Source organism: Phocoena phocoena, chromosome 14 (assembly GCF_963924675.1).
Source record: "Phocoena phocoena chromosome 14, mPhoPho1.1, whole genome shotgun sequence".
NCBI lineage: Eukaryota > Metazoa > Chordata > Mammalia > Artiodactyla > Phocoenidae > Phocoena > Phocoena phocoena.
The window spans coordinates 43,733,028-43,755,351 of NC_089232.1; the positions used below are offsets into that span (position 1 = coordinate 43,733,028).

The following is a 22,324-nucleotide window of genomic DNA, read 5'->3' on the forward strand; positions in this document are numbered from 1 at the left end:
CTCTTCCAAGGACTTGTTTTAATAATGGCAAGTATATCAGAAATCCTTATGTGTATTTACCGCAAGAATATTTTCTTGGATAATAATGGTAAACTTAGCTATTCAGAACTATTGAATTTTTAAGCATCAGTATGAAAGCAGCCCAAGAAAACAAATAATTTAATCAACATTATTCTTGCAAGACTATGCTACAGGGGCTATCAGTAGTCAGTGTCAAATTTTATCATGTCACTAAGAAATCTAGTATTTAACAAATGAACTCTTTTTATGAAAGGCAAAGACTTATACAGCCAAATATGGCTCAAGCATTGGCTTCTCTTTCAACAGATTCATAAGGGCATATACTTTCACAAACCAACTGGACCCAAATATAGTCTTATTTGGCTACATGGCCAAAAACTGTAGGCTATGTCTGCTATTCATGCCTTGGTCTCTAGGACACCAGGATTACCCAAGGTTGGGCATAGTTAGCCAACACCTTAATCAGCTGCTCTTAGAACTGAGCCACACTGATAGGACACCTTTGATTTGGATGTACAGTCGAAAGCAGACAGAGACTTAAAGCACGCGCAGGCACTTCCCTGGTGGCGCAGAGGTTAAGAATCACCTACCAATGTAGGGGACATGGGCTTGAACCCTGGTCCGGGAAGATCCCACATGCCACGGAGCAAATAAGTCCATGCACCACAACTACTGAGCCTGCACTCTAGAGCCTGCGAGCCACAACTACTGAGCCCACATGCCACAACTACTGAAGCCCGCACACCTAGAGCCCGTGCTCCGCAACAAGAGAAGCCACCGCAACGAGAAGCCCATGCACCACAACGAAGAGTCGCCCCAGCTGGCTGCAACTAGAGAAAGCCCGCGCACAGCAACAAAAACCAAACACAGCCAAAAATAAATAAATAAAAGGAATTAAAAAAAAAATCACGATGTGTAGTCATCGACATCTGTGAATCTCTTCTGAAATTGTCATTTCCCCCCCACCAAACAGATCTTTAAAATCTCAGATTCCCGTGGGTTCATAGCAATTTAGCAAGGTGAATTTATTGCAATCTCCAGTTGCAGTCCACTCAATCTACACGTCCAGTTTGAATCTGTGTAGTTGTACCACATTGAAGAATCATCCATGTTTCTGTTCTATCCCTGCAATCCTAGATACTCAGTTGGTGGTAGGGAGGGAGTAACATAGAGGAAACTTTAGAGTAGGGGTTCTTGCTACCAGAGAGCTTGCTTTAGAACCCCTACTTTGCTGCTCACTACCTATATGACCAGGGCAAGGTACTAAATTGTTCTGTCTCAATCTCCTTTTTAGTAAAATAGGCATAATAATAGTGCTGTTGAATTAACACATGTAGCACTTGCTTCAGTTCCTGACATAGTGTAAGTACTACATACATGTTAACTATTACTATTTATTACCAGTAAGGAAGTATAATTTTATAAGCCACTTGAAATTCAAAAAATTAGGTATCTCAGAGCCACTTATTCGAAAAATACCATTGGTTTAGGACGCTGCTCAGGGTGGGGTCACAGGTTTCCATGACCCAGTCATCAAACTGCAGTAAACTATGTGTCCAGACCCTGATTCCTCTAAATAGCCCATAAACTAGACAGAGTTACACACAAAAATATGAAGCAATTTTTAGACTTAATAACCTCTTTTATTCTATCATGCAATTAACCCGACTACGTGATTTAAGATTAGTCACTGTGATCAATAATAACAGCAGCAACAGCTATGTGCAAAGAACTGTACTAAGGGTTTTATGTGCATTTTCTTATTTAATACTCATAAAAATTCTATGAGATAGGAATTATCATTAACCCCATTTCACATGTGAGGAAACTGAGGCCCAAAAAGGGTGAAGTAACTTTCCCAAGTTCACACAGTCAGCGAGTGGCACAGCAGGACTTGAACCCAGGCTCTCCGGATCCAAGCCCTACACTACACTAACTCCTCATTGGGGGTTATCTTAGGGTGTGTCCATCATTCCTGAACCAATCACTGTGTCTATAGATTTGATGTTGATTGGCAGAGACTGAGCCACATGCTCACCAAAAAGTCACAGGAAAAATAAGCTCCATACAAACTGTATGAAGTGGGAGTACTCAAGGCCAAACTGTGGTGTCTAGATTCAAAGATAGTAAGAATAAGCAGGCAAAGGATACAGCAGTCCCCAATTACCCATGGTTTTGCTTCCCACAGTTTCAGTCACCCAAGGTCAACCACGGTCTGAACATATATGGAAAATTCCAGAAATAAACAACTCATAAGTGTTAAATTGCTGTACCATTCTGAGTATCATGATAAAATCTTGACTCATCCTGCTCCACCCCACCAGGGGTCCCCAACCATTGACATCATCTGCCTACATCCAATCATAGACATCATCATGGTTCGATGATCCAGGATCACCAGAAGCAGATGATTCTCCTTCTGACTTATTGTCAGAATGTCAATAGTAGCCTAACACTAAGTCACAATGCCTATTGTCATTCACGTCACTTCATCTCATCATGTGACCATTTTATCACCTTACATTATCACAAGAAGAAGGGTGAATACAGTACAATAAGATATTTTGAGAGAGAGACTACATTCACATAACTTTTATTATAGTATATTGTTATAATTGTTCTATTTTATTATTAGTTATTGTTGTTAATCTCTTACTGTGCCTAATTTATAAATTAAACTTTATCATAGGCATGTATGTATAAGAAAAAACATAGTATATATAGGGTTCAGTACTATCCATAGTTTCAGCGTCCACTGGGGGCCTTGGAACATACACCCCGTGAATAAGAGGGAACGACTATATAAATGAAATAAAAGCTCAGGGTGGATGCCCCAGCTCCTGGTCTGCCGTGTAGCTCACAGAGACAAACCTAAATCTAGAAGTCCTTACAGCCCGTGTAGAATGGGCTGTCTTCCAGTCAGAGAAACCTGGAATCGCAGGCTCAGTGCCCTTCGTATCCTCAGGCTCATCGGCACACAGAAACAGCTTAAACCACTACAGAAGACGATAATTCTGCCACATCACCAGACCTAATAGCCAGGTTCTGGACTTTGACGTTCTTGTTTTACTGACACTGGGCCATTTCTCCTTATTTTTTGGACTTAGGAGTTTTTCCTTTGTGTACACGTAGGGGCATTCTATGGGCAAAACTGGTCATGGCCTACCACTATAAGGGAATAGATGATGAACAGGCAAAAGCAATGTGATAAATACAGGAAAGTAGAATGTGATAACAACAGGCAAGTATCAATACAATATAATAACTACAAATAAATGTTGTTACCCAGGTCAATGTGTGTGCAGAACTGACTCAAAGAAGTTGAGCAACTGCCATGGTTCCCCAGCTAAAGCATGGCAAAAGTCCAGGCAAGAACTCCTGAGTCCTATCCTATTTTCTTTCTGCCACACCTTTTCTGTACACTTTTTTTTTTTTTTTTTTTTTTTTTGTGATACACGGGCCTCTCACTGTTGTGGCCTCTCCCCATTGCGGAGCACAGGCTCCAGACACGCAGGCTCAGCGGCCATGGCTCATGGGCCCAGCCGCTCCACAGCATGTGGGATCTTCCCAGACCGGGGCATGAACCCGTGTCCCCTGCATCGGCAGGTGGACTCTCAACCACTACGCCACCAGGGAAGCCCCTGTACACTTTTTTATTTATTTATTTTGGCTGCACTGCACAGCTTTCAGGGATCATAGTTCCCCCACCAGGGATCAAACCTGGGCCCTGGCAATGAAAGCACCAAGTCCTAACCACTGGACCACCAGGGAATTCCCTTCTCTATACCTTTAAGTTTGCCTAGGACTGAGGGCTTTCCCAGGACACACAACTTTCAGTGCAAAAACTGGAAGAGTCCTGGGCAAAGTGGGATGAGTTGATCACCCCACCATTAATCCCTACGTAATTGTTCCATCTTCACTGCTTTCTTACTGAATTCATTTTTTCACAGATTTCACTTTCCAGTTGCCCACACCCAATAAAATATTATTAGCCAGGTTTTAACCACAAGACTTGTGGCTCCATGACTCAGTTAATTAAAGACCCTTGTGGATCCTTGAGACTTCTAATTATTTTCAGGGATTTTTTTAAAAAAGGGAAATAGTAAAGAAAACATAATAATATAAGTTTTTCTTTGTGATACATATAGTATAATAGCTGGCAAACTGGGAAATAGAGGGCTCCTTTATAAAAGTTGATCACTGGTTATTTGACAAATGCTGTGAAAAGAAGCCAGAGTTGCCTTCCTGAGGCAGTGACTATTAAAGGAAGATCTGAAGTCTTAAATCTTTGAAAATCACAAACACACACACAAAGGTAAGGGGATGGAGGGGGACCCAGAAGCTGATCCAAGAAGAAGTGGTTGGAATGTTCAGCTTGCCCCAGGACAGAAAGCCTGGGAATCTCTCCCAACAGCCTCTCCCAAGAATCAGCCAAGGCCTGCCACTCTGGGGTGCAGGACACAGGTACAACACATCACAGGAGCCAGAGCCCCCGGAGTAGGAGGCTTCCTCATGCTAGCAGCAAGACATTTTCTGCTCCAAGTAACTGAACACCTGACTCAAACTGGCTTGTGCCATAAGGAAATACATTACACCTCACAAAACTGGGGTGCAGAGGCAGGACAGAGTTCGCTTTTGGCTGATTTAGAAGCTCAACAATCAGGGCCACATTATGATTTTCATTGTCCCTGGGCACTTTTGCCTTCACGGGTCCCTTTCTCCATACAAAAATTATATTTTACAAACTGCAATGGTATAAGGACAAATATAATCCAGACTGGATGATATTTATTTTTTCCTTCTGACTTTAAAAATTAAACCTTTGTGGAGAACCCCTAAAAGTATCATGAGTTCTAGGGTCAGTCAGCCCTCTGAACAATCCCTCAAGATCCAGGTTCTCTCCATGTGATTGGCCATGCATAGTATGTATCACCCTTATGCTCAGGCTGGCTTCCCTCCAGGCTGTAATATGGCTGCCAGTGGCAACTGAGGCAAAGGACTCCACTGTTCTCCTCCACTGTGAGCTCAGAAAGCCTTTTACCTAGGAAAGAAATCCTTCCTTTCAGTTCTGATTGGTCAAAGTGGGATAATGGGCTACCCTGAAACAACAGCCAGAAAATGCCATTGCTGATTTCATTACCTTAGACTAGTCAGGAGATACCCTATTGTAAGAAATACCTAAATAATCCTGGGTTATGTTACGATGGAGGAACGGTCTACTATAGCCCATCACATTATATATTGTAATACCTAAGAACAATCATTCACATGTATTTGGTGTTTGATTGATGAGTTTCTTTCTCAATCCCCACAACCTTAAGTAGAGTGTGTTATCCTACCCATTTTACAGAAGCAGAAACTGAGATTTATAGAGCTTACAAGATTTGCCCAAGGTAAGATTTTGTAAATAGTACATAAAGAGGACAAAACATAAAACAACAACAAAAAAAGTTAGACTTCATCAAAATTTAAAATGTTTGCTCTCAGAAGACAGCATTAAGAAAATGAAGAGGCAAAGCAAAGACTGGGAGAAAATATTCAAAAATATATATCTGACAAAGAACTTGCAGGGAGACTATATTTAAAAAAAAAACAAACTCTTACCACTAATAAGACAAAAAACCAAAAATAAATGGATGAAAGATTTGAATGGGCTCTTCACAAGAGAAGACATAATGATGGATAATAAGCACATAAAAATGTTCAGTATCATTAGATATCAGAGAAACGTAAAATAAAACCACAATGAGATGCCACTTACACACCTGCCATAATGGCTAACTTATAAATTACTGACAATATCACATAGAATTTCACATATTGCTGGTAAGAATGTAAAATGGTACAGTCACTTTGGGAAACATTTTGGCACTTTCTTATAAAGTTAAACATACCCATACCATATGATCCAGAGGTCCCACTCCTAAGTATTACCTAAAAGAGAGGAAAACTTCTGTCCACACAAAGATTTCTACATAAATGTCCATGACAGCTTTATTCATAAACAATCCAAATATCCATCAACAGGTGAACAGATAAACAAACCAGGGTATATCCACACAATGGAATACTAGTCATCAATAAAAACGAATGAACATCTGATACACCTAACAAGGATGCATCTCAAAAGCATGCTGAGTGAAGGAAGACAGACACAAAAAAGTCCATACTCTAGGATTCCATTTATATGAACTTCTGCTGAGAAATGGCTGCAGGGGACCAAGGGTATAAGCAAGGAGACCAATTAGGAGGCTGTAGTAATTTGCTTGGAAGATGGTGGTGGCTCAAGCCACCATGGTCGTGAACGAAGTGATGAGAAGTGGTTCAGTTCTGGATACAGTTTGAAGATGGAGCCAACAGAGTTTTCTGAAGAATTGAATGCAGGGTGTGTGAGAAAAACAGAAATCAAGGATGACACTGTGATCTTGGATCTGAGCAAATGGAAAGATAAAATTGCTATTCACTGGGATGGTGAAGCAGGTGGGTAGAGCAGGTTGGGAGAGAGGGTGAGAATCAGCAGACCCGTTCAGTTTGAAATAACCATTAGGTGTACAGCTGAAGACAGCAAGTCAGTAGTTGGATGTACAGGAAGAGTTCCAGGCTGAGAATAGAAATTTGGGAGTTTTAACTCACTTTTTCTGGGGAAAGGGCTGAAGATAGGTAAAAAGAATTCAAAAAGTAGAAGAAAATGTCTATACAGATCTTTTACTGTACAAAAGCAAAGATCCAACTTTTTAAAGTCTGGAGGTCATTAATGATTGGGAAAACAAACATTTGAATTTTGGTACCAAAATCTTCAGTACTGTTAGCAAAACCCCATGTACTAAAGTAAGGTTCAGGCTCATGAAGCTCCTTTGATCTTGTCCAATATTGCGTGGCTTGCAGCCAAACTGGCAGGGTTGGCGACCCATTGCATACCCCAGAGATATGGAGAGAGGCTTCCACCTGGCAGTCTCTCTCTCTTGCCCTCCCTGCCATCTCCCTGCCCCTCCTCTGGTCTGCAGGAAAGGGGAAGGAGCTGCTGAGGTCAGAGTGAATACCTTCAGCTTGCATATTGTCTCATTTGTCTCGTTCATGAAACCGTATTTGCTTCAGAAGGCATGACTCTTAATTTGTTTGGAGGCAAACTCTTAATCTGACTTTAGAGTTAGAGCTTTCAAAGATAACTGCAATCTGTGTGGTAAGATTTGAAGAAGCCAGAAAAAAATATTTTTTTTCTCTCCAGATTCCTGAAATTCCACCATTAGTGTGAAAGGTGAGAGTGAAATGCCCAAAGTTGAATGACCAGTACTGGAGACTCCCACAAGGGAACGGGGGGGAGAGAAGAAAAGCAGTAGATGAGACAAGGGGCCCATAAAAAACGGAGGTTTGAGAGACCAGAGGACAACCCAAGCTCACGATCTTGTGAGTGTGAGTTCTACCTGGGCCATTCCCAACCCCTCACACATAGTAAGTCACAGATACTGGTGGAATGAATGAATTCTCTTTTTTCTACCTTTGAGGAAGCAGGCACTTTCCCACCCTTCAAAAAGAAAAAAAAGTATCTTAAAGAAAAGGCGAAAGAACCAGTTCTACGAATGGAGTTAATTTACTCTCCTAGGATTCACCTATTGGGGAAAAATAATAATAATAATAATAATAAATTTCTCAGGACGCTCACAACAAGCTCTACTAGGAGAGCCTTTTTCCACTCCGCGGCGCACAAGAAATTGCCTGGGAGGCTGGAGCATCACCAAGGCCGATTCAAATCCCAAACGTCACATGCCAAACGTGCCATCTTCTGCCTGGAGTTCCGGCGCGTCTGGGAACGAAGAGTGAGGGGATGGCAGGGGAGGGCAGGCGGGTGGTGGAGAGCCCCTGTAGAAGGGGGCGCAGACCCAGCTGCGCAGCGCGCACTCCCGCCGGGTTTGCAGCCCTCGGCTCAGCCCTTTTGCGCCTCCCTCAGCTCTCTCCTCCGCCCCCCTTCGCCCTCCCCTCCGCCCCCCTTCGCCCTCCCCTTTCCCTCCTTTTCTCCTCCTCCTCCTGCCGCCGCCGCGGCCGCTGCCAGACCTCGCCAGTTCAGACCCACGGGGCTGCCCTCCCCTGCTCTCTCCCCTCGCTGCCCGGGCCCGGAGCGCAGAGCGGCCGCGCAGGTAGGAGCCCCGAAGCGGGGGTCACACCAGCTCGCCCAGTGCCCGCGGGGCCGCGCGCCGAGGAGTAAGTGGGGTGACCTGAGGGGTGCAGTGGACCTGAGAACTGCCGCACACTGTGCAGGATCTCTCAGGCAGAGAGGGAGGTGGAGGTGTGTGGTCTAGGAATGCGATCTGTCAGCATGTGCGAGTACGGGGTGACATCTGTTTGGATGGGCATGTGTGTGCGTGCCGACAATCAGCCGACAGGGCTTTGCCCATAAACAAGGTTTTGAAAGTTTCAGGGGGCCAGAGATTTAAGCCGCACCTGGATTCCACAGGAGCTGGTTAGAAACTGGAGCGCTGAGCAGCTCCCCGGGGACGGCTGCCTGATAACATACAGTTGAGAAAAGGGACCTCGCCTCCCTGGGGGTGCCTGGCCGGCTGCCCTGAAATTGGTACTTCGGGCCGCTGTGTGGTTGCCCAGTTCCGGCCCTAGGCAGCCCCGATCCTGAAGGTAGCATTTCGGGGACCGAGGGACTGATAAGGCACGAGGGCATGAGACGCTTTGGGCTGCTCCTCTACACAACCTGGGGGTTTTAAACAAAGCTGCGCAAAGAGAACGCCTGGAAATGCCACTTTGAGAGTTTGCGCTGGGGAATGTAAGAAGGAGCTCTGAAGGGCAGGTATTCTATCCTAGGGGAGGAGATTGCTCCCGAGTTTTGTTCTGGTGTTTTGTTTAAAAAAAAAAAAAAAGAAGAAGTTTGAAGCCAAAGTAATTCATATTTGTTCACAGGTTTTTCTGCTGAGCTGTGCAAGGAACTTAACTAGCTGGAGGTGAGCTTATAGGGAAAGCCTTAACGTTCAAGGGAATATGAGATTTGCTGCCCCACTTCAGCCCTCGGAAAAAAATGAACCGTCTCCTTTGAAATTAATGACACTGTACTCTTTCTCTTTCACTCCCTTTCTCGAGCCTGTTGTGTAGGTGCAGTATAAAATGCACGCTGTATATCTTTTGTATATATTTCAGCGAAGCCGGACAGAGTAAAGTGAAATGTAATTCTGCAGCCGTTTTACAGTCTTTGGTGCCTCGTTTGGCCAAGGGAAGGTTGAGGAGGGGGAGGGGAGATGAGAAAGTAAATTGTAAGTTGGGTATGATGGAGCCTCAGCCTCCTCCGCCTTCGCTATCTTGCTTGTTACTTTACAGCTAAAGTTTTATTTCCCCCGCAGCAGATACTAAGGATCGGTTTGTGCTGTGTTTTCTTTGAGATTCACGATGGTGAAAGCCCTTTTCCTAATTATGCTGACTCTGGCGTTAGTCAAGTCACAGGACACCGAAGAAACCATCACGTACACGGTAAGGGGTGATGGAATTTGAGATAAGTGCGGTTCATAGGGATTCTGTGGCACAAGGGAGACTTTATCCACTCCTGCCAGTCTATGTGGGCTGTTCGCTGTGGTGGATAATAAACGTTAGCAAGTTTCATGTTTAAGATTCGTTGTAAATTGCCTGTCCTTTCAAAACTTCACTTAGTGTAGCGAGGTGGATGGACCTAGAGTTTGTCACACAGAGTGAAGTAAGTCAGAAAGAGAAAAACAAATACCGTATGCTAACACATATATATGGGATCTGAAAAAACGGTACTGATGAACCTAGTGGCAGGTCAGGAATAAAGACTCAGACGTAGAGAATGGACTTGGTGGGGGGTGGGTGGGGGCGGGGGAGGAGCTGGGGCGAAGTGAGAGAGTAGCATGGACATATATACACTACGAAATGTAAAATGGATGGCTAGTGGGAAGCTGCTGCATAGCACAGGGAGATCAGCTGGATGCTTTGTGACCACCTAGAGGGGTGGGATAGGGAGAGTGGGAGGGAGGTCCAAGAGGGAGGGGTTATGAGGAGATATGTATACATATAGCTGATTCACTTTGTTGTACAGCAGAAACCAACACAACGTTGTGAAGCAATTGTACTCCAATAAAGATATTAAAAATACAACAACAAAAGTTCTCTTAGATCACCATTTGAGACAGAGACCAAAATGCAAGGATTTGTGCAAGGCCAGAAAGGGAAACCCCTTTAAAACAAAACCCAAAGTAAGCTACATGTTTCTGACACATTAAACAAATTAATGGGTATAAGTAATTGGAAAACCTGAATTCCTGTATACATGCAGATGAAACCAGAACTCAAGGAGTAAGACAAGTCAAATAGGAATGTTAAACATCACAAAAGCCCATCACCTCATTTGTGCATGTGACTTATGTTCTCATGTAAGTGGACTTTCTTGACTTCATAAAGGCTATTATTCATTTACAGTATAACTGATAACTCATATAAATGCCATTCAGATAGACTTTACGTGTTACCAGGATGTGATATTTGGCAAAATGGTTTTAAAATGCATTGTATGAAATTTAGTTTTGCATTTTCTAATTAGCATATCTGATATTTCCAAGTAATTTTGATTAATTAGTTAATTGTATGGATATAACCAATGTTTAATACAATATTGAATATATCATCTAACCCCTCCCACTGCCAGGAATATGGTGATATGGTGAGAACAGAGGGCAGTGCTTACCTCACTTCTGGTGAGTTTGTTTGCACCTCTGTTTTGTGTTTTCTAGTCTTTAATCAGTGTTGTGAGGCAAATGACATTTGTCCTGGATCAGAATATGAAAAACATATTTTTCTGCTTGCTCCCAATTTAAAATTAAGTAATCTCACTCAAAAGAATGTGAAAAATTTTTGAAAATAAAACTCTTAAAAGTGAGCTAATGTCAATTACTGATAATAAACATTATCTCACTTTTTTGATATTATCCCTAGAATGTATTCATCTGGCAAATATTCCTTGTTGTTTATATCAACTATAAATCAAATGGGATTTAATATAAATATTTTGTTAACTTAATGGTAAATGTAGTTGCTTTCTCTGCTGAAGATAAATGAATACATGTGTTGTTTATCTTCAAATGAAATTGTTTTGTTATTCAGGCTAAACTTACTACCTTCTTAGGGAGCTAAAATTAAATTAGCTACCCACTTTTATATTCATCTAATAAAAGATTTTATTGCTTTTACAATTGCTTATCTTGTACCCCCTGCCCATTGCTAATCACCTAAATCTTACTCATCTTTAGCAGAGAAAGTTCCCTGTGGAGTAAACACTGTAGTTTTAAGACCACTAACTAGAGTTCATCATATTATAACAGGTTTCCCAAATATGACACCCTTTTTGTGCTAAGATTAGAGCTATTCTCTTTTGAATTGTGTATGCCTATTAGTTCATGGCTAAAGGACAAAATGTAGCTATATTTTTAGTAATTCCACTGTGGAGACACTGTCTCCTTTCATCCTCACAGCAAAGTATGAGGTAAGTGACATCCTCTTCCTTCTGCTGATAGTGGAACTGAAGATCAGAGACGTATCTAACTTGCTTAAGACTACACAGCCAGTAAGTGGTGTAACTAAATTCACTCTAGGCTTGTTTAATAGTAGATCCATATTGAATGTACTGGAACTGAAGACCTAAAGCAAACTGCAAGTCTTCTCTATTTAGCATACAGATTTATTCAAGTGCACTGTCATTTTGCCTGGCTTGAAAGATACTTTTCAGAAGGATGGGTTCATATCCACAAGACAGCCTCATATTCTTTCATGTTAAAGATAGGGTCCATTCAGTTATTCACTCATCAAGTATCTGCCGTGTGCATAAGCAATGCTCATCACTATCAAAAGAATTTAAGTTTACTTGCTTACTAAAAAAATTCAGACCTTAACCTTAGGGAATTTACCTTGGGAAAATACTTTTGAAAAGTACAAAGTATTATACATGTTGCTAAAGAAATACAAAAGCAAGGAGGTAATTAATGTTCATACTGGCATATTGAAGGAGGTAGAACTCTGTGCTGGTTCTTGAAGGAAGTGATGACTTTGGATTATTCTAGAAAGGCTGAAGAGGCACCTGAATCAGAAAAAGTGGCATAATCAAAGGCTAGAAGTGAAAACAGCCAAGTCAAGTCCAGGAGGTGACAACAAGCTAGGTAGTGGGGAGAACCTAGAGATGGCAATAGTGGGAGATGAAAGGTCTACAGGCCACTGTGAGCCCTTAGATGGAGGGGCAACGTAACCAAGAGAGCAAAGAAAGATTGTCATGGAGGCTTGTGTGCAGCATGTAGAGATATGGAGACCACCTAAGGAGACTTGCCTACTCATGAGGCCAGGAAGGCTTACACCAACGTGGGAGAGATAAAAGTGGAAACAAAGTCAGCAGAGCTTGAAGGAAAATAATTGGAAAAGTTGATGTTAAAGTTGTAATCCTGGGTGCTGAGAAAGGTGGTAGTGCCTTGGACAGTGTTGGGGAAACTAGAAAGAATTAGTCTGGGAGATGAAGTGAGTTTAGTTTTCACCCTGTTAAGTCTCAGAAATCAGTAAAATACCTAAACTCATCTCTCTGTCTCCATTCAGCTATATAAGTAAATTTACTATTTACTTACTTGGTTCTTACAAAAGAATTTAAGTTTATTTATTTGTTTACTCTACTTTTCCTCAATCCTTCCTGAAGCCTCTTCCTCAAATCTGCATCTGATCAGATGTTTTCTTGAGCTTAAAATTTCTTCAGAGGCCTCATCACTTATACCAGCATTTCTCAAGAAGTAGCCCATAGATGACTTGTATCAGAATCACCTGAGATGCCTGTTAGGAATTCAGATTCCAGGCCCCCAACCAAACCTACAGAATCAGAACCGTTGGTTGGGCCCAGGAATCTGCATTTTAACAAGCACCAGAATGATTCTTAAGTATAATGGAGCTTGAGATTCACTGACCTTTAAGGTAGAATTCAGTTTCCGTCTATCCCAAAGAAAGGCTTCCCAGGTTTGGACCTGCCTACCTCTCTAACCTCACTCCACCCACCCAGGAATACTTGTAACTCCTTCCTTCTTTAACAACTCTGCGCCTTTGCTTACGTGGTCCCTCATCCTAGACTCCCCATATCTCTCTGGAAAAAAGTCCTGTAATGCCCAATTCACTTGTAACTTCGCCCATAAAGCCTTCCCTTCCACCCTGTCATGTCCACCCACAGCCCTGGGTAGGGTCCATCATTCCTTCCACAGGTAGACTTGTGTCACGACACCTGACATCTTACTCCAACTTATCTACCTGTCTGTCTCCTCTTCAGGCCTGTGAGCTGCTTGAGAACAGGAACAAGGTATTAATCATCTTTGCTTTCCCAGGGACTAGGGTGGTGCCTGGTGTGAGAAGGTACTTGACAGATGGTTCCTTCAGTGAGTGAACTAGAGAGGACCCGTAGGAACTAAAGCTAGAAGGCAGGCCATGGTGTGAGAAGGAGCCTCAGGACTCTACTGAATAGGAATGATAAGGAAAGCCATGTCTGGAATGCTCTAAGAGGATTTGGAGAGAGAGAGGAAATTGTCAAGGGCTGAAGAAAAGAACTCAGCTGAATTTTTTTTTTTTTTTTTGGTAAAATTTACAGTGTGGAAGAAGGGGCAAATAAAGCAAAAAAGCAGTCAGAGAGATTGCAGAATATTAGTATTGGGACAGAGAGAAAGGAATTCCAAGAAGATGGTTATGGGCAACTGGACCCAACGCAAATACAACAAAAGAGTTGAGACAGCTGGTGATTGAGAAGGGATCCCTGAAGCGGTCCAGTGCACAGATGTGTCTTTTTAAAATAGCTACAGAATGGTAAACTACCCATCTCATCATCTATCTAGGACTCTAGCACAAAGATTGTTGCCATAAGTATGAAGCTTTTAGAGTGACTTCTCAGAGAATGGATACTCAATTAACTGTCTCCTGGCCCCATCTTGATGTTTTCTTCACAGCAATGCACAGATGGATATGAGTGGGATCCTGTAAGACAGCAGTGCAAAGGTGAGCCAACTTTCAGACTTCCCATCTGAACGTAGCTCTCTGTCTCCATCTCATATGTCCTTCATGTCCTGCCTGTATTATACCCAAAAGGCATAAGCATATATTTACATATTGAGTTTCCCCTCTAAGAAGATTCCTGACTTATTTTATTACTGACCACAGATATTGATGAATGTGACATTGTCCCAGACGCTTGCAAAGGTGGAATGAAATGCGTCAACCACTATGGAGGATACCTCTGCCTTCCTAAAACAGCTCAGATTATTGTCAACAATGAACAACCACAGCAAGAAACACCAGCAGCTGAAGGTGTGGGTGCAGCTACAAATGCAGCTGTGACCTCTAGTACAGGCACTGGGGGTGTAGCAGCCAGTGGCATGGCAGCCAGTGGAGCGGTGCCTGGGGGTGGTTTTGTCGCCAGTGCTGCTGCTGAAGTGCAGACTGGCCGAAATAACTTTGTCATCCGGCGGAACCCAGCTGACCCTCAGCGCATTCCCTCCAACCCTTCTCACCGGATCCAGTGTGCAACAGGCTATGAGCAGAGTGAGCATAACGTGTGCCAAGGTAAGCATGACTTTCAATGCTAATGAGAAAGTTCTTGCCCAGGTGCACCTGTGGTGAGGATGACAACAGCTCATATTTACTGAGAGCTTCCCACTCGCCAGACTTTGTGCTAAGTGCTTTGCCTGCATTATCATATTCAATCATCACAATAGTCCTAAAAGGTAGTTGCTGCCAGTACCATCATCATTTTGCAAATGAGGAACTGTGTCTCAGAGAGGTCATCAGTGGTTCTCAACCTTAGCTGCACATACTTAGGGTCACTTGGGAGCCTTTAAAACTTCTCCATGTCCAAGCCACACCCCAGCCCAATTAAATAACAGTCTCTGGGGGGTGGGTTCCAAGAATCAGTATTTTTTTAAAGCTCCCCATGTGGTCCCAGTGTGCAGCCAAGTTTGAGAACTAGGGGTCACACAGGTGGTGAGTACAGAGCCAGCGTTCAAGCCCAGACAGATGGGGCCAGAGTCACAGCTGTCAAAAGAAGCAAATTTTTCATTTGGAATTTGAAATTGTGCTGTCAAGCTACTCCACAAATGTCCGCCTTTAAGGTCTCAAACTCTTTTTATTGAACTTGCCACTGACTTGTTTTCCTCACAGAGGAATAAAGAAATGGGACTTCTGCTTCTCATTACCTTTGAGGGAGTGTCCCCCACTCACATTTATATCTATTTTTAAGCTCTCCTTTGAGCACATTTCGCTTATATCACTTACACCATGGCACTGTCCGCTTGGGTTTTTCTGTTTATTTTCACAAAGAGTACACATCACTGTGTATTCTAGAAACAGCTGTAGACTCATGCTAGCAAAGTGATAAGAATCTTGGGCTTTGAAGACATGTAGGATATTAACTAACTGGACTGTGCTAAGGGATTTTCTTCCTCTTTGCCTACTTAGCAAACCCTTTTAGATCTGCCTAGTGTGGCAATAGAAGCTCCAGACTACTTTTTCACTACCAGGGGCTGACTGGGTAAACCCCATAAGACACCATAAGTGCCTGGTACCCCCTGGCCAATGGAAAGGGCCCAGGAGTTCTTACCTTCTACCTGCCTGAATGAGGAAGAGCACCTTCCTCCCTCAACACTGAAGGGTTCAACTGGGGTCACCTAGCTGCTGCATTAAGTGAAAGAAGCAACTGCTGGTCCTCTAGAATGCTGCCCCTTATTTACCAGTGTTGAGTTTTATCTTCTGTATATAGTAGATTTTAAATGGTTTATAAATGAAGTAAGGAAACCTATCAGGCTCTGACTTTTATTATTTTATATTTTGTGTTCAAATTTTAAGTATCCCACATCAAGAGCTAACCCATGCTGTGATGGTGTCACTTTTCAGAGAACCTATCGTATTAGCATCTGTTTTGTGTTACTGTCATGAGTCAGAATTCCAATATTGATGATGAATGCTTCAGCATCTGCTTGATATTCAGATATTTAATTTAAGGATTATGTCAAAGAGATAACCTCATGAGGTTATTTATATATATAAATAAATAGATATTTACAAATAAATATATATTTATATAAAATATATATGGTGTGTGTATTTGAGTGAATACTGGTTTAAAAATACCTTGAATTTATTTAAAATACCAACTGTTAATTGTGTTATTTAAATATATAATTATATTGGAAGGTTTGGTGGTATTTTTCCTGAAACTGAAAAGTTTTACTGAAATTTTTGAAGTATTGACTTTTACATACTGAATTGTTTTTTACACTTCAGATGTATGTTTTAATGGTACTTAGGAGAAGAAAACCCAGGTAAATGAATGGATCATTTATCAGAAACTGTCAAAGTAGTTTATGGTCCACCATTGACAGTTGTGGTTGAAAGCAAGAACAATGCCTAGAATCGAATGAAAAATTTCTAGAATAAAACATATTCAGGATTTACAACATGCATTGGTTACAGTAGAAACTGTATAATAAAAAGTGAATAATAAAAATGAAATCCTATTTAATTTTTCTTAAAGATTTAGACTATCTTACAAAGTAAGTTACTTTTAAAATATTTATAATCCTTACTTCTTTGGGAATTTCTTTTTAATTTTAAGCTAAAACTATTAAATGCTTATGGTAGATGCTAAATACATATTCATTGATTGTGTGCACACAGGGCATTTCCAACCCAAACTGTTTTGCATAATTCAACTAATTTCAAAAATTTGGGATTGGGGGTCTGTATCATTAAAAGTAGGGTTAAAAGTTTTTTGGATGACTTAAGGCTTAAGTTGGATTTCTTCCCACCTCACAATTTTGCAAAGTGCCCATAAATGTGGATTTACTTAATTGTTGATAAAAGGGGGTTATTTCATATGATAACAACAGGATAATCTGTCTAGGGAATCTGACTAACATAAGTCAGGTCACACTTGTGCCCGTTTATTATTGAGCCAATCAAACATGCAGTCCAGTTTCTTCTGATTGCCTGCAGATGTATGACATTCTCATTCCAGGCCAGCAGCACAAAATAATATTTTATAACCAATGTGAAAGTGTGGGGACCTCCGCTTGAAACAATAATGTGCTCCAAGGACCTACATTACTGACATCATTGTGGAGTTTGAGGAGCCTTCTGTTTTAATAAAGATCTCCACTCCCTTTTAAATGTTGCATACTTATGACCAGTAATCCAAACATATTTACCATGGTTGCTGGATCAGAATAAATGAATGCCTGTAGATGGGTCGTGTTTGTATTACAATTATTTCTTTTTCCCACATATATTTTTCAACAGGTACAGTTTATCAGTACATAACTTAAAGCTGACGACATTTTTAATGTAATGGCTGAAATCTGAACTGTGTTTCAGTGTTAAAGTCAGTCGTGCCTTTGAATGCACTATTACCAATCACAGTCGCCACCTAATTTAAATACCACTAGATATTTTAAAATGTATTCTATTTTAGGGACTCCCCTGGCAGTCCAGTGTTTAAGACTCTCAGCTCCCAGTGCAGGGAGTGTGGGTTCAATCCCTGGTCGGAAAACTAAGATCCCACATGCAGTGCGACACAGCCATAAATAGATAAATAAATAAATGTATTCTATTTTATAAATATATTTTGAACCAGCTTTCCATGTTTTAACATTTAGTGAAAACATGATCCTTTAAATTTTATTCATCTATTTGTCCAGAGTTTTTCAATTTTTTTTTTTTTTTTTTTTTTTTTTTTGCGGTACGCGGGCCTCTCATTGTTGTGGCCTCTCCCGTTGCGGAGCACAGGCTCCGGGCGTGCAGGCTCAGCGGCCATGGCTCACGGGCCCAGCCGCTCCGCGGCATGTGGGATCCTCCCAGACCGGGGCACGAACCCGTGTCCCCTGCATCGGCAGGCGGACTCTCAACCACTGCGCCACCAGGGAAGCCCCAGAGTTTTTCAATTTTGTGCAAAACCAAAGGGTTTAAAATATAACATCCAAATATCAATTCACAGTAAGCAGTTTTTCTCAGGTAATTTTTGCCAACTGAGCGTGATACTGGGGAGGCCATTCACACTGAGAATTTCAAAGACAGGTCCCATCTTTGGCAGCTATCACATTACATGAAGATCATTTCAGTGTTACATACCTGGAGTCATGTAAATATTAAGTTTTAGAAATTATTCATTTCTCCATGAAATATTATCTACCTCAAAGACAACAGATATTCATCTGCTCCATAAGGAAGTTGGATCTTTAGTGCATAGTCACTATGTTATCTTCTTCAAGGGATATGGAGTTAGAAATCACTAGTTCAAGCTGAGAAAGAATTTTTTTTATCATATATAAGTTTCCAAGAGCCCCATTCTTGTAGGAAAAGAATATCATTTGGGACCTGGCAAATAAGAGAAAGCATCAATTGCCCAATTCAAAGGAATTTGTTCACTTAATTGAACTTTCAAAAAATTAAATGTAGAATATTTTGCATAGCTGGCAATTAAGTCATTACTAACCTCATGCAGGTTTTACAAGTATCATTACTAACTTGCTAAAGAAACCATACCATCAAAAAATGAACTTGATACAAACGTCTAATGAAGCTGATTGTGGAGCCAATTCCAGAGTGCAATACCTGGCTTGTGTTATCTAAGGTATAATTGAGAGATGTGAAAGCATACCCTAGAGTTTCCAACCATCCCTGTCTACCCAAGATTTTCCTGGTTTGAAAACTTAATGTCCCACATCGCTGGAAATGCCTCAGTCCTGGGGAAATGGCATTGTGCACCACCCTAGCAAACCCCCAATAACCAAATGTCCTGCACATCACAGCCAACAGTGAAAAAACGAATGTTAGAGCCACTTTTTCAGGTTAAGGCATTGTTTGTCCAGTAAAACTGTTTTTTCAATTTGTTTTGAACTTTGAAAAACCATGTTTCATTGATCTTTATGTATCTGGACAGAGCCTTTCTTTGCAGTTATCAGGATCCCGCCAGTTTGTCAGTTTCCACATTGTTCTAGATTGCATGTGTAGGATACCTATACATTAGCACCTACATACTTAGATACATGTCATACCATAGTTAGCTCATCCTTCCTCATTTCCACTGGGAAAAATTTTACCACTTAGCTAAATTAAATACCATACTTCAATTATAAAGTTTTCTTTGCCAAAATTTTTTTTTCAATTTTCAACTGTATTTTCAATGATTTTATTTGATTTGTATTATTATTACCTATGACACAGGAGCAACTAAAAAGCTAAAAAGAAAAAACTGTTGCCTTTTGGAGAGCCTAAAGGAATGAAAAAATTACACTCAGGGTTAAAAAGCTCTAAGCTCTTGGGGGCCATCAATTATCCTCCTCACGTTTCTTTATAAACATAAGGATAACTAAAATACTATTTTGAAAAGGAAAAATGTTTTTATCTATACATCTACTTTAAAAAAAAGAAACTTGAACTAACATGTACAGATTCTCAGATGCTAGGGATGTCTCTCTTCGGCTTCTTTCATTTGAAACTTAAATGATCACATATCCAAAAGGGGATTTATAAACTATAGTGTAATCAAGTAGCTTAGCATACTTGGCATTGTCATTACCAAACAACTTTCAAACACTAACCTTTTGCTGATCCTCACTAATGTCATTAAGGTCTCTGTTTTCTCCTGTTAGTTTTGTGAGGAAACGCCTAATTTTTGTTACATGTAATTATACAGCCCAGCGAAGAGCTTTGATCTCAGAAAATAGATATTTTGCAAAAGGAAGACTATAATTGAGAAAATTATTATATTAACAGAAAAGAAATATTTCAAGCACAAAGTAAAATGGGTATTAACTTACTAATAGTTCATTGTGTTTACTTGTTAACTACCTTTGAGTATCTGAAAATTCTCTAAGGCCATATACATGGATAGGAGTTGAGTTTACAGGGAAAACCTAATTACTTTTAAAATAAGCTGATGCAGTGTAATTGCATTGATTTCCTCCTGAAAAATCTAGCATTGTTTCATAATTTACTTTTCCAAACACTGTAGTCATAAAATTTCAGTTAATTTAAGACTCATTTTAATATACATTTTATAGATAATATGTATATCTGATTCATGCATAGTCAGAAAATTCTTTAAAATTCCTTCATAAAAATTGAGTGACAATTATTTGAGGTGGAAGGATGAAAGAGGTCAATATGATCACTCTTCTGCAACAGAAGACTAAGTTGTATAACTGTTTAACTCAATGATTTTCAAAGTGTGGTCCCCAGATCAGAAACATTAGCATTATCCTGTAACTTATTAGAAATGCAAAATCTTGGGCCCCATCAGACCTACTGAATTGGAAACTCTGGGGATGGGGCTTAGCAATTTGTGTTTTAACAATTCTATGATTTTGATCCCTGCTGAAGTGTGAGAACCAATGGCCTAACTTAATCTTAACTTCAGGAAGCTGCATTCAGTTATAAAAACGAGAGGGCAAGGTCAGAATACTTTATGTGGGATATGGGAAGTAATGAAGAGAAAACATCTAAAATATACATTCTACTTATAGGACAGAATAATATTTCCATTTCATTTCTCTCACCTTTCTTGTTGTCATCACCAGTGCTCTGATCCCTAAATATTATTGGCCATGAGTCCTGGTTAGGACTATATCCCCAAACCAAGGACACATATGTGCAATCTAGAGGAAAAGGGGACATTTTAACCAGAAAACAAGAGATCTTGCACCTGTCTATAAAACCTGCAAGTGTAAAATGCTGTAACCGCCCTTAAATTGTAAGTGAAACTTGCAGTTATGTTTTGGCTATGGTAAGGATTGGTGCTGTGATACCCCTACCTTCTATAGGCATCCCCCTTATACTCAAGGCACAAACATTGTTGTTTGGAGGTTCAGTTCATGTAGAGTTGTGAAAGAGGAGGAGGTTGATTCTGATTTTGGTCTTAAAGTGTGTTTTGGTTACCAAAGTGATAGGAGATCCTTTCAATATCTGATGCACAGCTGACATCTCCTTTAGATTCTGTGAATATCATCAAATATTAGAAGAGTATTCACATAAGTATCTTCTGTTCAATTTAAACTTTATCACAGATTTACTTCCCATCAAAGACAAGAAGACTCTTGTTAAAGCTAGTTAACACAATCTGTAGAATGAACTTTCCTCTCCCCATAGAAGCAAAAAGAAGCAGATTAGACTAGAATTGCAAGCCTGGGTAACTTCAGGAATGTGCACTGGTACTGACTCATTATTTCTTTCTCCAGCAGAAAATTTCAAACTATAGTCTCTGAAATCAACAAATTGCCCCATTTGTAAGGATTGCCTTTGCACTTGTTGAACTATTGGCACAATTTTATTCTTTGAAACCAAAGAGTAAACAAAATTTGCCCCAAATGTGTTTGATTTTGCACGAAGGTACAAATAAGTAATTCATGCCACATCTGAAATTCATTACCATGCTTCTTTTTCCAGGAGGTAACTGCAAATTGCACACTCAAAAATAAAACTGATCAAGAAAACTGCATTCAAATATTGGCAGAAGAAAACAGCTGTCATTGCAAGCATTTAGCCACAATTGCAGGCTTGTAGCTTGAACCTAAATGATTTGTAAACATTTAATAAAGATGAAGTGAAGGAATGACATGAATCGAAGGCTGAGTGCCAGGATACTGGCAGCATCATGAACAGCTTATTGCTGTCAATTTCAAATAACCTTTTCAAATTAAAAGGAGGGACAGAGAATGAATCAATGTTATGTAAATGTGTACAAAGTGACTTAAAAACTTGAGATATTCGGCTAACTCAACTCAACTAACTTGAACTACCTTTGAAATAATTGTACATCCATACTAGTCAAAGGTAACCAGGCAATATCACAAGCAAAACTGATCAAACAAAATGCAAAACCATTCAGTTAATGTTCAATAAAATCCAATCAAATTTTAAGAACCACTTTCTGTTGTAAGGCACTTTGATAGAATAAAAGTAGAAGGAAGGAGTGGCCATTGTCCTCAGGGAACTGACCATCATTAACCCATGAATTATAAAATAACAATAAAAGAAGCAAAATATATAGCTCAGGAAAGTTAACACACGGGACATCACAGTAAGTACATAATGAATTGCCAAAAGTAGTAGCAAAACCAATATGTGATACAGGTATGCTTACAATTTATTAAAATCCACATTTAGACAGAAAAAAGAACATGTCCCCAGAAATGTGGAACAAAAGCCTGGTTCCTCCCTGGAATGGAACATTTAGAAGAGAATGATGAGGGGAAGTTGAGAGGTCTGATGAGGAAATTAAGATCCGAAGAGCGAGGGAAGT

The 22,324-nt window shown here is 40.5% G+C and overlaps 1 protein-coding gene across 1 annotated transcript in view; it reads left to right on the forward strand.

The window, feature by feature from the left end:
• Positions 1-8,032: 8,032 nt before the first annotated feature.
• The window catches only part of EFEMP1 (EGF containing fibulin extracellular matrix protein 1), a 68,230-nt gene continuing 53,938 nt past the window's right edge, over positions 8,033-22,324 (forward strand). Inside the window, exons 1-4 of the mRNA XM_065890891.1 lie at positions 8,033-8,153; positions 9,399-9,486; positions 13,983-14,031; positions 14,194-14,595. Coding sequence (XP_065746963.1) covers positions 9,406-9,486; positions 13,983-14,031; positions 14,194-14,595 — 532 coding nt within the window. The 5' untranslated portion in view covers positions 8,033-8,153; positions 9,399-9,405. The remainder of the gene's footprint in view (positions 8,154-9,398; positions 9,487-13,982; positions 14,032-14,193; positions 14,596-22,324) is intronic.